Below are 16,037 nucleotides of genomic sequence, written 5' to 3' on the forward strand. Positions count from 1 at the left end.
ACCTTACTCCACAAAGCTGTTTTTACCTTCCACGAATGAGTCCACAAGCACCACATGTGATGATACTAAATTTTAAACACACATACAAATCAAAAGCAATTGAAAATTTTCAAGCAGTCATTTTTTTTTTTTAACGTTAAAAGGGAGCATTGGGATGGCTGCAGGGCTGCTCAGCAGTTAAGAGCACTGACTGCTCTGCTGGAGGACCCAGGTTTGACTCCCACTGCTCACATGGTGGCTCACAACCATCTGTCACTCTGGTTACAAAGGATCCGGGGCCCTCTTCCGGCCTTCATAGGCACTGTATGCATGCGATATACAGATATACATGCAAACAAAACGCCTATACACATTACAAAAAAAAAAAAAAAAAGATGGGCTGTAACTCAGTGGTAGCACACTTGCCTAGCATGTGTAAGGCTCTGGGTTCGATTCCCAGGACTGCAAAAAATACAAAGAAAAAGGTATTTTAGCCAGATGAGGTAGCATATAACTATAACCCCAGAACTTGGAAGGCAGAGGTAGGGAAATCAGGAGTTCAGAGTCATCCTTAGTTATATAGTGAGCATAAAACTAGCTTGTGGTACATGAGTTGCCATCAGAAAAGGAATGAAGGAAGGAAAGAAGAGAAGAAGGGAGGTAAGAAGGGAGGGAGGGAGGGAAGGAAGACAGGCAGGCCAAACACGCTAGTACACATGTGCTATCCTAACACTTGAGACATGAAAGTGGGGTCAGGAGTTCAGGGCCAGCCTTTTCTATGCATCAAGATCTTGTCTCAAAACAAGAAGAAACAGACAGCTGAAGAGATGGCTCAGCTGTTAGAGCACTTGCTACTTCAACTGCCTATCACTCCAGTTCCAAAGGATCTGGTGCCCTCTTCTGGCCACAGTGGACACTTGCACACACATGCACATACACACATGCAGACACAAACAACAAAAATATTTTTAATCTATTTCTTAAGTTAAAAAAAAGAGAGAGAGAGAGGCAGTGGTGGTGCATGTCTTTATTCCCAGCACTTGGGAGGCAGAGGCAGGTGGATCTCTGTGAGTTCAAAGCTAGCCTGGTCTACAAAGTGAGTTCCAGGATAGCCAGGGCTACAGAGAAACCCTGTCTCAAAAACCAAAACCAAAACAAAACAAAGAAAACAGAACAAAAAAAGAAAGAAAGAAGGAAAAAACAAAAAAGCAAAAAGAAGCAATCTAACATTACTGATCTATTTTATTTAAGCTATAATAGCCTATTATACTTTTTCCCCTTATTTAACCTACTGTAATCTGTGTAACCCACTCTAATTTCCAAATAAAAACTTTTAATGAATGAAATGTTATTGTAGACTTTTACTCCCATGCAGACCTTGTACTCTGGTGCATACTTTACATTGGAAGCGTTTCTTGGCATTGACCAACCATCTTCTAAGCCTTAAAGAATCACACAGAGCTGACAGCTTATGGATCAAACAGCCCTAACAAATGAAAGGTAGTCAGCTGTATCACATAAGAGTATCCCAGAGATTTTCTTTCAAAAATAGAGTGCTCCTTTGTATTTCCTGGGATGCAGACGTAGATTGGAACAAAAGTAGCCCCCATAGGGCAAGAGATAACTTTATAATGGAAGCCATACATAGTAGAACAATATTATAAAGTCTGGTTCTCTGATACATTCATGTAACTGTGACGTCAGCCCTAAAAGTCTGCCTCTAGTTCCCCTCAGCCACTTCTTCCTGTTCTGATGTAGGACTTTATGTAGTCCAGGGTGGTCTCAAACTCACTGTTTGGCAGAAGATGACCTTGAACTCCTGATCCTCCAGTTTCTAGCTTCTAAATGGTGGGTTATCAGCAGATGCCCCTGTTCCTGCCCTTCTAGCTTGCTTTAACTGCGAGAGAAATAAAGACATTTTGTTTGTGGGTGGGTATTGTTTTCTTCTTTTACAGCCTATGCCATGTTTACACTTGGGATGCGGGCCATGAGTACAGGCATGTACAATGTGCCCAGGGAAGGAATAAATTTGATCATGCTTTAGTTCCTCACATCTGGTGTGGGCTGTTAAATATACTTTCACAACTAAGGGAGAGCCGATTTCTAAGGCTTCCTTCTAGTGTCTCCCAGGCTTCCAGAGAGGCAGTGAACTGGATGAACGACTTCTCATCCCTTCTCAGTGTGTACTGTGTGATGTAGACAAGTTGCTGCTCGCTGCTCAGGGTCCATTCATGCCTATCTGCCTACTTCAGAGGGCTGTGTGGGGACCACGGGGAGCACTGGCATTCTGGAAGCCAGCTAGGCGGTATTTACAACTCAGGCTCTTCCCTGGGATGGGAAGCTACCCATCCGTAAACAAGGGAAGAATTTCAAGGTGAAATTAACCAGAGAAACTAAAAGGAAAATGTTCTTTGACCCCCTCCCTCTTCCTCTTGGAATTTTCACTCGTGGTTAATGAAGGACGGCTGGACTGTCCCTAGCTTCCTAGTCAAAAGGTGACCTCCAGATCACATGCTCACTGCTCTCTCCAGTGTAGCTATGGGTGGGGAGTGCCTATTTCCTAGTTTCTTCTCTCTGATAGGCCAACACACACACACACAGAGAGACACGCACACACACACACACAGACACGCATACGCACACATAAACACACATACACTCACTCACACGTGCACACGCACACACCCAGCTCTGAAGGCTGAGTGCGACTCTTGTACTCACAACTTGGCTTGCTCTCAGTTTACTACGAAAGAAACCAGCACAGAAAACCACAGGCTTGCCTCCCCAGCCTTATCTTCACACCTGACCTCCACTCGCTGCCATCGCTAGTTGGCTAGTAGGTTTGTCCACCAGCTCCTCTAGCGTGAGTGACTTTCTGAACGTGGCCATGTCTGGATTTCCCACCTTCCTTTTGTGCCGGGGGGGGGGGGGGCGGCACCCAACAAGTACTTAAGAGAGGTTGGTGAATGAATGGGAATCCATCAGAACAGCACTGTGTTCCTTTACGAATGAGTATTTACTGGGAAACTATGGCTTCCAGACACCGTCATACGCATGGGGCACAGAAGACAGGCATGGCATCTGCTTTCACAGAGGCTACAGTCTAGCAGGGAGAACAGACACTGGAACACAACCACACAAGTGACAGATGCACTGTGGGGCTGTCTCAGCAGCCAAGAGGGAGCACGGTTCTCGCAGAGGACCCAAATTCCCAGCACCCACCTTGGGAGGCTCACAGCCATCTCTAACTCCAGCTCCAGGGAGCTGATGCTCTACAGTCTTCTTCAGGTACCTATGTTCAGGTACACACACACACACACACACACGAGCGCACACACGCACAACACATGAATGCACACATAATTAAAACTAGAACAAGTCATTTTTCAAATATGCTGCAATTGTATTTAGTACTGAGAAGGACAAAGAGCACTTAGAAACTCAGCCTCATAGGAGAGCCAGGATGGGCACCCTCAGAAAGGGACATACAAACCAGGTGTGCAGTGTGCACCTCTAATCTCAATACTTGAAAATGTAAAAACAGAATTAAGTTTTTAAAAAAACTATTAAAATGCTTCATTTAGGGCCTGGAGAGATGGCTCAGTGGTTAAGATCACTGGCTGCTCTTCCAGAGGACCCAGGTTTGATTCCCAGCACCCATATGGTGACTTACAACCATCTGTAACTCCAGTCCCAGGGGATCTGACACTCCCTTAGAAAAAAAGAAAGAGAGAAAGAGAGAGTGAGAGAGAAAGAAGGGAGTGAGGAAGGGAGGGGGAAGAAAGGAAGGAAGGAAAGGAAAAGGAAAAGAAAGGGAAAAAAAGGTTTCATTTAGAAGAACACTGATGTACTCAACAAATGTTTACTGAGACCTCAATCTGCCAGGCACTCTTCAAGATACTAAAAAGGTCAGATCCGGGCTTCTTTTGTTGTAAGACAGGGCATCACCACACAGCACCCACTGAACTCAGGACCCTGTAGCTTCTGCCTTCCAGACTAACCAATGTGAACCACTATGCTCCGCCATCTTGAAAACAGATCTCCTTGCCTGTGGTACAGACAAGAGCTGGGGGGCTGGCAGCATCTGAGATGTGTGGTATTCTGGGAAATAAGACAGATGTATATATTCACGGATGAACCGACAGAGAGTGCACTAACACACCTAAGGGAGGGCAAGCAGACTGCACCCCATGGTGTGGACAGAAAGAGCCCTGGGAGCCCAATGCCTGGTGGAAGAGATCACCAAATCTCTCATCCGCACATCCCTCCATGGAACAGAAGAGAGAACTGGAGAGCTGTGCACCTAGTAGGCACCAGTCCAACAAAAATCTCCTAAGCCACCACGTGGGAGCCACGTATCCAGTTGGCAGATGTTGAAACCCAAGCTCAGAGAGTATTACGACTTTCCCCAGTCTTTGTGGTATACAGCTGCCGTGGGTAGGGTTTGCAGGTTAGGTCGCACAGGCTAGCATGTCCCCAGACGACCAGAAATTAACTGAAAACCAACGGCATATGAATCCAAGGTGGTTCTGGCACTGCTTGCCCAAGCTGCATCTGGAAACTTCTCTGCCACCTTGGGTTCTGCACACATGTGTACCACGTACTACGCCATGCCATAGTGCCTGGCTATGTCAAAAAGGCTACCGGAAACACCTGGGCACAGATTTGATACTACTGCGTGCCACGAATTGAAGTGTTTTTACTGTGCAGACCAAGATGTCTGCTCTTCCAGGCTTAATCACAGAAAACGAAGACCTTTCGTGTTTCCACCATCATTCCTCCATGTGTCGGTATCAAGCTAGTCTAGTTTTGGATTGGACTGGATTGGAATGTTGGATTTTTAAAGACTGGCACTTGGGGTGGCTGGAGAGATGGTTCAGTGGTTAGGGAGCACTGGCTGCTCTTCCAGAGAACCTGAGTTTGATTCCCAGCGCCCACATCAGGTGGCTCCACAGGACCTGACACCTTTGGCCTCCGTGAATACCTGCACTCACACACACATAGACACATGCACATACCCACACGCGGACAAGCAATCTAAACACATAATTAAAAAGAATAAAAATAAATCTTAAAAAAAAAGGACTGGTGTCTGGGATGCTAATTTGAGTTTCACACAAAAAAAGAAGTGTTAAATGGCTCTTGGCTTGGGATTAAGATGAAATTTCCAATTTCTGAAATGGTCTCAAGCATAATTCTGTCATTTTGTACAATGTATTTATGTAAGCGACATTCTCAGCATTGATGATCATAAAATCAAAACTCAATCGTGGGGCTGGAGAGATGGCTCAGAGGTTAAGAGCACTGACTGCTTTTCCAGAGGTCCTGAGTTCAATTCCCAGCAACCATATGTTGGCTCACAACCATCTGTAATGAGATCTGATGCCCTTTCCTGGTGTACAGGCAAACAAGCTGTATACATAACAAATAAATAATTTAAAAAAAAAAAACAAAACTCAATCATGGAAAACCCTGAAGACGCTCTAGGTCTTCTGGTATCAAATATTTACCCTAGAGTCAACCCCTTATGCAAAAATAAACAAGTCCATCCAGCTCATTAGTATGCAAATTTGCTTTGGCTTTTAATGAGTGGTAAAATGATACGTGTGTCAAATCATTATTTTAAAATCAATTTCTTTTTTTTTCTTTTTTTTTTTGGGGGGGGTTAAGACAGGTTTCTCTGCATAGTCCTGGCTGTCCTGGAACTCGCTCTGTAGACCAGGCTGTCCTCGAATTTACAGAGATCCACCTGCCTCTGCCTCTCGAGTGCTGGGATTAAAGGTGTGCGCCACCACCGCCCGGCTCCTTTATGATTTTTTACCAGCAAATGCTGACCTGTATTCCTATTTTACACACTTTGACAGTAGGCGGTCATGTAATGATGTCCAGCAAAAGAGTCACAAGTGGAAAGCCTTAAGAAGCCCGGGTCTAGGGAAGGAAGGCCCAGCAATGAAAACAGGCAGATGGGCAGTAAGGTGGCAGGCAGGTGAGACACCTGTTGCTCGACCCTCTGAGACTGCATTAAGACACGGCAACTCTCATGGTGCAAGAGCTATGGCAAGGTTGAGGGACAAAGCTCTTACCTGAAGCCTCCTAGGCCATGGGACAAGATGATCAAGGGGTATCCAGATTCCTTTGTCTTAAAGGGGCCATTCCAGCTAACAGGCAAGCGACAAGATCCTGGCAGAGACACAGGCTGTAGCATCTCTGGCTGCCCGGAACTACAATCCCAAGGGCAGCCTGAGTATAGGCAGGGGTGGGCATTTGTGGTCCTCCCCTCTCCAGAACCACCAGGAAAAAAAAAAATCCACAGAGGCAGTACTGAAGAAAACTGGGGCAGATGTGTGAGATGCCCGGATCATGGGGACACCCGGGGTGGGAACTTGGAATGAAGGAGGTAGAACGGCCCAGAGGGCATGCAGTAGGGGTGGTGATGCTCCCTGGGGACCAAGAATGTCTGATATAGCTGCTGGGGTGGCAGTGGAGCACACGGCTAGTGGGATGTGGGTCAGTGGTAGGGTACTGACCTAACATGTATGAGGCCCTGGGTTTGATCCCCAGTACTGGAATAAAAGGAAAGGGGGGGGGCTGTGATCTATAGAGCAGGTAGGAATGCGTGCTAAATTTAGGAATCGCAGCCATGCCCCCATCTGACGCTCCAAACGCTGCACTAGAGGCTCTTCCCATACCTGGCCCCATAGCTCTACAAAGGCTGGCAGGCGAGCAGGGTAAGGGACTTGCCTAAGGCCCCCTGCCAGTACATTACAAAGCCTGGATTGGAAGCGATGACCCAAATTCTCACACATTCAATTCTCTCCCATCTCTCCACACCAAGCTTAAAATTACTATGACTGCCTAGGTTTCTCCGGGGGACAGACACAGGCCACTGGGAAGACCCCCGGGCCAGGCAGCCTTACCGATGCCCAGGTTGAACAGAGACCCCACCCAGCGCTTGTTATACTGCAGGTAGTCAGCCAGGCCCAAGCAGTACTCATAGCGGGGAATCCACAGGGGCTGCTCGTACTTCTCTGATGCTTGGCAGGGGTAGAAGAGTCGGAAGAAGCTCCCCTGAGGAAAAGAAGAGAGCAGCTACTGGGCCAAGAAGCCTAGACACTGGGAGTCAGCAGGAGCCAGCACCAGCCAGGCTGGACAGCAACAGAGACTCAAAGGCTTCCTCAAACCCAGAGACAATTTGTTGTGAGCACACAGAACATATAGCTTATGCTCTCCCAGTCAAGCTGCATTTTTAAATACATCCCTGAATGGCGCCACACCAAAACATCACGTGTTCGTGGGCCCCAGGCCTGGTGCCAACAGCGGAACTGGATTTGCTCTTTGTTTGAACAGGGTGGCACATTGGGTCACCCAGGCCATTCTCCCAGGCTGCCTCTCAGGAGGCAGCAGGATGCTTGGTCAGAAGGGAGCAGCAGAGAGGTTACCAGGAAGTGGGTGTCTCTCACAGGCCAGAGGAGAGTCCACCCACCAGGAACAAAAACCTTAAGAACCTGAGGGGCCCTGGTGGCACACGCCTGGAATCCCAGAGATGGGGGGACCAGGGGCTTATTTAAGGCCATCGTCGGCTACATTTCCAGTTGGAGGCTAGCCTGAGCTACATGAGAAACCTGTCACACACACAAAAAAAATGTTTAAAAAGGAGGAGGAAGAGGGGGAAACAAAGAGAAAGGAAAAACCTAGAAACTGGCAGGAGGTTCAGAAGGTGGGAAGCAGATGGAAGCAGGAGACACCACCCTCCCACCCAAGGCACAGAGTCAGGCCACTGTGCCCCCACCCCTCCGCCTACATCAGGATGAGGTCAGCACTGTGCTGCCTCTGAAGCCAGCAGCACCTCCTCCTCGACAGAGAAAGAACTGTGTTTCCCCGTCAACTGGGGAGGTTCTAATATTTTGAAAGAAGAGGTTTTTTTTTTTTTGTTTGTTTGGTTGGTTTTTGTTTTTTGGGGTTTTTTGGGCTTTTCGAGACAGGGTTTCTCTGTGTAGCTTTAGAGTCTGTCCTGGAACTAGCTCTTGTAGACCAGGCTGGCCTCGAACTCACAGAGATCTGCCTGCCTCTGCCTCCCAAGTGCTGGGATTAAAGGCGTGCACCACCACTGCCCAGCAGAAAGAAGAATTTTTTAAAAGGCAGGAAGACAGGAAAACAGGCCTAAGGGCTGATATCCAAGCCCAGCCCTTCTGTACCCCAGGTCCCCAGAACTGCGTGCTTGGACCTACAGTGGTGAAGACACCACATGGGCGGAAGTCGTGGGGTAGTGCAGGGATGGAGCTTGGGACACCTACCTCAGAACTTTGACCTTCCATCACATCTGTGCAGCCAACATGGTGGGGTCCTGAGATGGTTGGGAAACACACAGACTGTCCGGTCCCCATCTCATCACCAGTGGGATCAAAGCCTGGGCGTCCTGAACTTGCTGCCTGGAGAGCAGAACACAGAATAGCCTCTTGCTGGTCTCTTCTTCACTGTTGCTTCTCTAGGTCATGTGCCAACCCTATCTACTTCCTGATGCCCTTATCACCCCAACTTTCCTGTCAGCCACTCAATGCATCATTTACGCTCACTATTTGCCAACACTTACAAGCTGGCTTTTTGGCTGCTGTTTTTGTGGTGGTGTGTGCACGTGCAATGTTCCACTCCCAGCCCTGTAGACTGCATTCTTGGTTTTCTTCTGGTGGGGTGAGGAGATGGTAGCCATGAGCTAATCCTCAGTTCCCTCAAAACCTACAAACACAAGGGCTGGGGGCATGGTTCATTTGGTAGAGTGCTTGCCCAGCCTTCAAGAAGGTCTGGTTTCAATTCCTATCACTGCATAACCCAGTTGTGGTAATAAACACCTGTAACCCCATCCCTGGGGAGGTGGTGGCTGGAGGTCAGGGGCATCACTGAACCACGTCGTGAGTTCAAAGGCAAGCCCCTGCCTCAGGATTAACACATGCTGACACTATACCTACCATGTGTTCACCCAGCAGTAACTGCTGTAGTGATCACGCCTAGACAACGTTGTCCTTTTAAGGCTAAAAGCACTTTTAAGGCTAGGAGACCTAGCGCCTCCTACTGCTTCCTCTGCTAGCGCTGCACTGTGCCCCTTACAGACACTGCTTCATCTAACCTTCTCAGCACCTCTCTGAGAAAGGAGGTATCAGGACCAAACTTACAGATGAATGAACCAGGGCAGAGAGCGTTACCCTGGCTTGGGGGGAGGAGGCATGGGTTTAACCCATAACCCACCCCGTTTAAAGCAACAAAGTTTAGATTCCTATCCGTGAAAGCCAAAACCAACTGCACAGGCAGGGTCCTGGCCCACGTGGTTTGTTTTGACATTATTCCGATTCCTCTTCTGGGAGGATCAGTGTGCAAGTCAGAGCAAGCCTGGGCAAGAAGAGACCTCAGAGGCGGCTGCCGCTAAGGCTCTGGGCCATCTCCCCTGGCCTCCACCTCTGTACACACGTGCGCATCACTGAGCAAGCCAAGGTCCTTAGAGACTCAGTGAGCTGCTCAAGGTCCCAGCACGACTGTCACCACACACAGACCACCTGACTGCCCATCATCTGGTCCAGAAGGAAACCCCAGAGAGTCCCCAAAGAGTCCCCTGTGAAATGATGTTGGGAGGAGATGGTTTTCCTTTCTGTTATCCGTTCCCCCTTTTGCCTTTCCAGTGCACACTTGAAGACCCGCACTATCACAAAGAGGAGGGGAGCTAGGCTCTGCGACCTGCAGTGACTGCGCAGCTGGAGGGAAGGAGGAGGAGTCTCCGAAGGTTCCCCCTTAGGCTGCAGCTGCAGGACACATGTGGATCACATGAGAGCGGAGTAGCTGCAGATCCTGTCATAAAGGAGAGACAAAATGCTACTGGAGTTCTGAGGAGAGGGAGAGACTGTGTGTGTCCCCTGAGCATGAGAGCAGAGAGCAGGGGGAGGCAGGAAGACACGAAAGTGTTAGCCAAAGGCCTGTGAGACACGGGGCAGCCAGTGCTGGCTGCAAGGAGCCGAAGGGGGCTGTGTGTACACATTCCCATATGTCTGTGGTCATGCACGCGGCAGGCATGTGGAGGCCAAAGGCCAACCTTGCATGTAGGTCTCCTGCACTTCCCTTCCCACCCTTTGAGGCAGGCTCTCTCTTGAGCTAGACCTTGGCCACACAGGCTTCCAGGGTCTGCCTGGCTGTCTCTCATTTCAGCAACACTGAGGTTGTAGTGAACCATCAACTCTGGTTTGTTTTTCATTTTTAAAAATACCTTTATTTATTTAACGTGTGGAAACGCACACGTGACAGCACTGTGTGGGTACCGGAGGACCACCGGAGGGGTTGTTTCTCTCCCATTTTGCGGGTTCCAGAGATCAAAGTCAGTCATGTTTAGCAGCGTCTCCCCACCTCACTGGTCTCTGGCTGCTAGTTCTTTAATGGCAGGGTCTCTCTACGTAGCCCAGACTGCCCTGGAACTTGCTGTGTACACAGGCTAACCTCGAACTCAGAGACCCACCTGCCTCTGTCTCCTGAGTGTTATAGCCATGTGCCACCACGACCAGCCTCTTTTTTTTTTTTTAATGTGAGCCCTAAGGATCTGAACTCGGGTCCTCCCATCTGTGAGACAAGCGCCTTAGCAACTAAGCAGTCCCCTGTGAAAGACCCAAGCCTGCAACCAGCTCCTCTGCCATCTAGCTTGGGCATCTTAACCTAATCTTTCTAAACCTCATTCTGTATCTGCATAAGGGGATTTGGCTCAGTCTTGTGGTTGCTATGGAGATAAATGAAACCATGCAATTAAAGTACCTTGCACAGTACCTGGCAGGAGCAAGTATCTAGCTACGTTCGTCCATGGCAAAGAAGAGCAGAATCAATAGCGTTTGGCAGCTGTGTAGATCTGGGAGCCAGCGGAGAAAGGGAGGCAAAGGTGAGGCGGGGTCAGGGTTTTGTGGAAGGGGGTTTTTGTCTCAGCTGAGATCAGCCCTAGAGTCAGGCATCAGGAAAGTATGTTTGAAAAGAGTCACCGAGGTGGGGGTGTAGAGAGCTCTGGTGACGTTGGCAGGCTTCTGAGAGGGCCCATCAGCTAAATTCTGCTTGGAAATAAAAATAAAAACCAAAGACAACAACTGACCAGGCTGGGGCTAACTGGAAACCAGCCCGAGTTCCCCAAGCTCGTGTGGACTGATGCCCAAGGACAGGACGGGGGATAAAAGCCAATCTCACTTGCAAACTGCCAGGAAGAGACATCCAGCCTTATCCTCATAAACGGCACGGGAGTCGGTCAGGGATGTCCCATTGCTCACCTTGGCTGCATAATTCGTGGCAGTGCCCAACTGGGGCCTCTCCCTCAACCAGGCCCAGGGATACCTCCTAGCCTGCTGGGACAAATTGCTAAACTCCAGCCTTCCCTTCTCTCAGCTCTGAGCATAGCCCGCCTCCCCCAGACTCCCCACACAGGCTGCTGCGAGGGGCAGTGTTTAGTCTGGCAGTCTCAGTGACTTGCTTCCCATGATGTCCGTGCGAAATCTATGGCAGGGGTTTATGAACTTACTACCCAACCTCGCTGTAATCCTTAACTGTATTTCCTCCATTTTCAGGGAGAGAGGAGAGAGAAAGAAAAAAAAAAAAAAACACTCTACAAGCTATGCTCCCAATTCCAAGTTAATATTTTCAAGTCCCAGGTGTTTCCAGTCAGCAGGATTTGAGGATCTCTGAGGGAGGGTCTTTCATTCAGACACGCACGGTCACACACACACAACAAACCCTGAGCGTACCCTGTGGACTTTACCACCATCTCACTGCGCAAATCCCCATGGCCACCCAGAAACACACGGGTTAATGTAGGTAAGATGGCTGGGCAAGCAAAGGAGCCTGTCTCCCAGCCCGATGGTCTGTGTTCAGTTCCCAGAATATACATTGTGAAAGGAGAGATGAACCTCTGGCCCCACACATTCGCCACAATCCACGGTGCCCAGTCACGCACAAATAATTAACTGTTAAAAAAATTACTTTCTCCAACAAGTGTTATTTAATTTTTCACACATGTATGCCTTTTCCCTTCATGGAAACTCCACAGTGCAAAGACCAAGCTTTAGCAAGTGATGGTGGCGCACACCCTTAATCCCAGCACTCAGGAGGCAGAGGCAGGTGGATCTCTGAGTTCAAGGCCAGCCTGGCCTACAGAGCGAGTTCCAGGATGGTCACAGCTACATAGAGAAACCCTGTCTCAAAAAAACAAACAGAAGGGCTGGAGAGATGGCTCAGAGGTTAAGGGCACTGACTGCTCTTCAGGAGGTCCTGAGTTCAATTCCCAGCAACAACATGGTGGCTCACAGCCCTCTGTAATGAGATCTGATGCCCTCTTCTGGCATGCGGGCATACATGGAGGCAGAACACCGTATACATAATAAATAAGTAAATAAATAAATCTTTAAAAACAAACAAACAAAAAAGTCATGCTTTCTCCCTGTAGGACAGGCGCTTTCCCAGGCAGCAAGAACTCGCTCTGTTATCTGTAGGCTTTAAAATCTTCCAGTTCTGTTCCTCGGCTGTTCTCAGGCAGGGTCTCCCTGGGTAGCCCAAGTTGGCCCCAAACTCAAGATTTCCCTGTTCACCCCTCAGGTGCTAGGATAATAGGTGGATATCACTATATTCAGCTCAGTTAGTTTTTAATCTGTCATGTTTATCAAAAGAATAAAGTTCTTATGCTATAGAAGGAAAAGAAAAGCTTTGGTGACTTTGAATCCCATCTCTGCTACTTACCAGCTGGTTGAGAGCTATCTATCTATGTGTGTGTATACATATGCATATTTACTTATTTATTTAAATATATTATAAATATAACATTTATTTATCTATTGGAAGGGTGCCATGGCACCCCATATGGAGGTCAGAGGACAACCTGCAGGAGTTGGTTCTCTCCTTCCACGATGTGGGTTCCTGGAACAGAACTCGGGTCATCAGGCACGACAGCCACATCTGTGAACTCTTCAACCAATGCCTTAAACTCTAAACCTGTTATCTACAGCTACTCACAAGGTCAAAGATTAACGTGTGCAAAGTGCATGGATACAGAAGACACTACGGCTTCGCGAGACAGCTCTAACTATTCTAACTATATGATTGCTCCAAGTCTAACTTTCTTACATGGAAAATAGGGACGCGTCACACATGACGCTTCAAGGAGGAAACTGATACGGCCTAAGACCTGGTACATTGTAATTACTCATAAGACATTAGCAACTAACTAGCAAGGCTGTGGTTCTCTTTCAAAACACCCAGCTGAGGCCTTCCATTTTTCCTGGCATAGTTTCCTTTGGAAAAATGAATCCTTCTCTCCCAGGTTTTTCATGCTTAAGGAACACCCACCAGTAAAGAGGCCCAGAAGAGCCCAAAGGGAAGGGATGGGGCTTTCATTGCAGCGTTGACCTGCTGGAGACCTGCTTCCAGCGAGCAGCTCTGTCCCTCTGAGCAGCTCTGTCCCTCTGCCAGCCCTGTGGACTTTTCATCGCCAGCTATTCCAAGAATAAGCACCTCTCTTGGGCTTCCTTTCAGACAAAGCTCTCTAGGGGTCATGGGCTCGGGGCCTGTCTGATCTTTGGTCTATGGAGGAAGTGAAGAAATAACCCGGTCATAGATGAAGACATCAAGATCTCAAGGGACAGGATTGAGCAACGAGGCGGCAAAACCAGAAAGGCTGTCCTGATAAGAATGTTCTAGGGCACCAACAAACGGCACAAAGAGAACCTCTGTTGCTTGTGGAGGCCGTGCAGTTTACAAAGCACTTTCACACATTGGAAAACAGAAGGAAATGAGTCCCAGAGAGCGTGTGCGATTCGCCCAAGGTCGCGGCGGGTGAGAGAGTTTCCTGCTGCACTTCAAGTTCACAACACCGGGAGGAAGAATTTGGCGGTCTTCTTCCACCCGCAAGACAAACAGGACAAAGAGGAGTGGAGCGCAGCGTGGAGGACACAAAGCAGCCGGCGCTCAGGGACGTGAGGGTCAAGGTGGGAATCGCGGGGCGTGGGAGTGGCAGTCCGCGGTGACCCTACAAGGGCTTAGGTGCGGGGTGGATTCTGACCGGACTTGTCTGAATAGGAAACAATGAAGAGGAAAGATTAGCGGGCAGGTTCTGAGACTGAGAGACAAGAAGGCCCCACGGTGGAATATGAAAAGGTCTTTGGATAGCTCAGTAGAAAATTGGAGCTTTCGTCAATCAAACTTACCCAGTCAAGCTGGTCACTCAGAAGCAATCTTAGAAGGATTGCTCGACGGAAACCCGACACCGCCCTGGAGCCCGTGGCCCTCTGGGAGTAGTAGTTCCATTCATTCAGCATGCGAGATTAAACCTATGTTCTGCCCCTAAGTGTTAAACTACAAGTCCCGAGGCGCACCCGGTAGACCGCCTTGCCATCCCAGGACTACAATTCCCAGAGTTCCTGACAACACCCTGGAAAGCGTGAAACCTACCAAGGCCAGGGATACGGTGAGATTGCTCCCCCTGGTGGTTTTCGGAGCAGCAGCTGAGGTGACACGGCTCAAGCGGAGGGTTATAGTACTGGAAAGTAACCCTCCGCCTCACGGACCCTCACATAGTTCCCAGGCGTTCCTGGAAATACACCTGGCTTCACTTTGTTCTCAGGAGATTTGTTCCTGTAGACAGATTGTTTGTTGTGAAAATATGAGACTGATTGTTTAAGTTGAGGGTACATCTCTGGCTGTCAAGCACCTTTGTTGACACCTGAGATTTTCCATTGTTCTCAGAGGACCCACTTAGCAGAGAACAGGGAGGAACCCAAGAGATCTGGGGGTTCACATCTCAACCCTCCTTCCTCTATTTACCCCCATTTGCGTGCCCCGTGCTGGGTTTTTGGAGACACATGGATGAACAAGATCCTGTCCCGAGGATCAACAGAATTTACCATCTAGCAGAATTCAGAGAAGGGTGGGAAGAATCAGAGCGAGTGTGGGAGCCTTGAAAAACACTCGCCAAAGCTAGGAGAAAGGGAACTGAGTCTCAAGATGCTTAAAGGAAGAGAACAAAGGAAGGACTTAGTGCAGGGAGTGCCGAGATTTCAGATGAAATGTAACTGAGTTCAGTCTTACAGAGTCACAGGACGTGAGGGCTGGAATGAGAAGTCCAATAAATGCGAACAAAAACTGAATTATCCAGGCTGGAGAGATGGCTCAGAGGGTAAGAGCATTGTCTGCTCTTCCAAAGGTCCTGAGTTCAATTCCAAGCAACCATATGGTGGCTCACAACCGTCTGTAATGAGGTCTGGTGCCCTCTTCTGGCCTGCAGGCATACATGGAAGGAATGTGCTGTATACATAATAAATAAATAAATATTTTTAAAAAAACCTGAATTATCCATGAAGCTCAACCATAGGGTACATATTGGTAGCCCCCAGTGTTCAGGACACAGAGACCAGCCTAGACTATATAGTGAGACTGTCAAAGTCCCCCTACTGCCACACACACTCAACAGCTCTGTCACACATACCCTACAGCTCTCTACAACCTACTGAATGAGGCCCCAATTTCTTTCCCTGGCATTTAAGTGGCCCAAGTCCATCACGGTGTTGTTCATTCTACACTGCCAGGAGTCCTGGTCCTCTACCTGCCCAACCCCAGCTACAAGCAACGAATGCCTCAGTACCCTAAGGTACCTTGGCACCCTAAGATGCCTTGAGTCCTCATGGCTCAGTCTACTCTTTAGCTTGACCAGGTATTGTGATATCTTGAAGTTTCCTGCCCTTCCTGGTGGACCCTCCTGTCCTGATTCTAAGGTTCACTCTCCAAGACCCTTTGATGACTCCCACGGTCCCAACCAACCTCTGCTTCTTCTCAGTCGATGGAACAATTACAGACTTCTCGCTGGGTGTCTTTACCTTCACCTTATGGCACCAACCAGGATGAAGGCTCTTTTTGTTTGTTTTGTTTTGTATTGTATTGTTTTTTGAGACAGGGTTTCTCCGTGTAGCCATAGCTGTCCTGGAACTCACTCTGTAGACCAGGCTGGTCTTGAACTACCTGCCTCTACCCCACCCACCCACCCAGTGCTGGGATTAAAGGCATTCACC

The 16,037-nt window shown here is 48.6% G+C and overlaps 1 protein-coding gene across 3 annotated transcripts in view; it reads right to left on the minus strand.

Moving 5' to 3' along the window:
• The window catches only part of Pafah2 (platelet activating factor acetylhydrolase 2), a 32,935-nt gene extending 18,600 nt beyond the window's left edge, over positions 1-14,335 (minus strand). Inside the window, exons 1-4 of one of the 3 annotated variants that reach the window (XM_048443148.3) lie at positions 14,181-14,335; positions 8,274-8,408; positions 6,897-7,047; positions 6,063-6,159 (exon numbers count right to left, since the gene is read on the minus strand). In XM_048443148.3, coding sequence (XP_048299105.1) covers positions 6,063-6,159; positions 6,897-7,047; positions 8,274-8,408; positions 14,181-14,291 — 494 coding nt within the window. In that variant the 5' untranslated portion in view covers positions 14,292-14,335. Of the gene's footprint in view, positions 1-1,771; positions 1,795-6,062; positions 6,160-6,896; positions 7,048-8,273; positions 8,410-14,180 lie in introns of those variants that run through there. The other 2 variants (XM_048443150.3, XM_085690524.2) reach the window with 2 other exon arrangements.
• Between the last annotated feature and the right edge of the window lie 1,702 nt (positions 14,336-16,037).

This window comes from Myodes glareolus, chromosome 6 (assembly GCF_982192425.1).
Source record: "Myodes glareolus chromosome 6, mMyoGla1.1, whole genome shotgun sequence".
NCBI lineage: Eukaryota > Metazoa > Chordata > Mammalia > Rodentia > Cricetidae > Myodes > Myodes glareolus.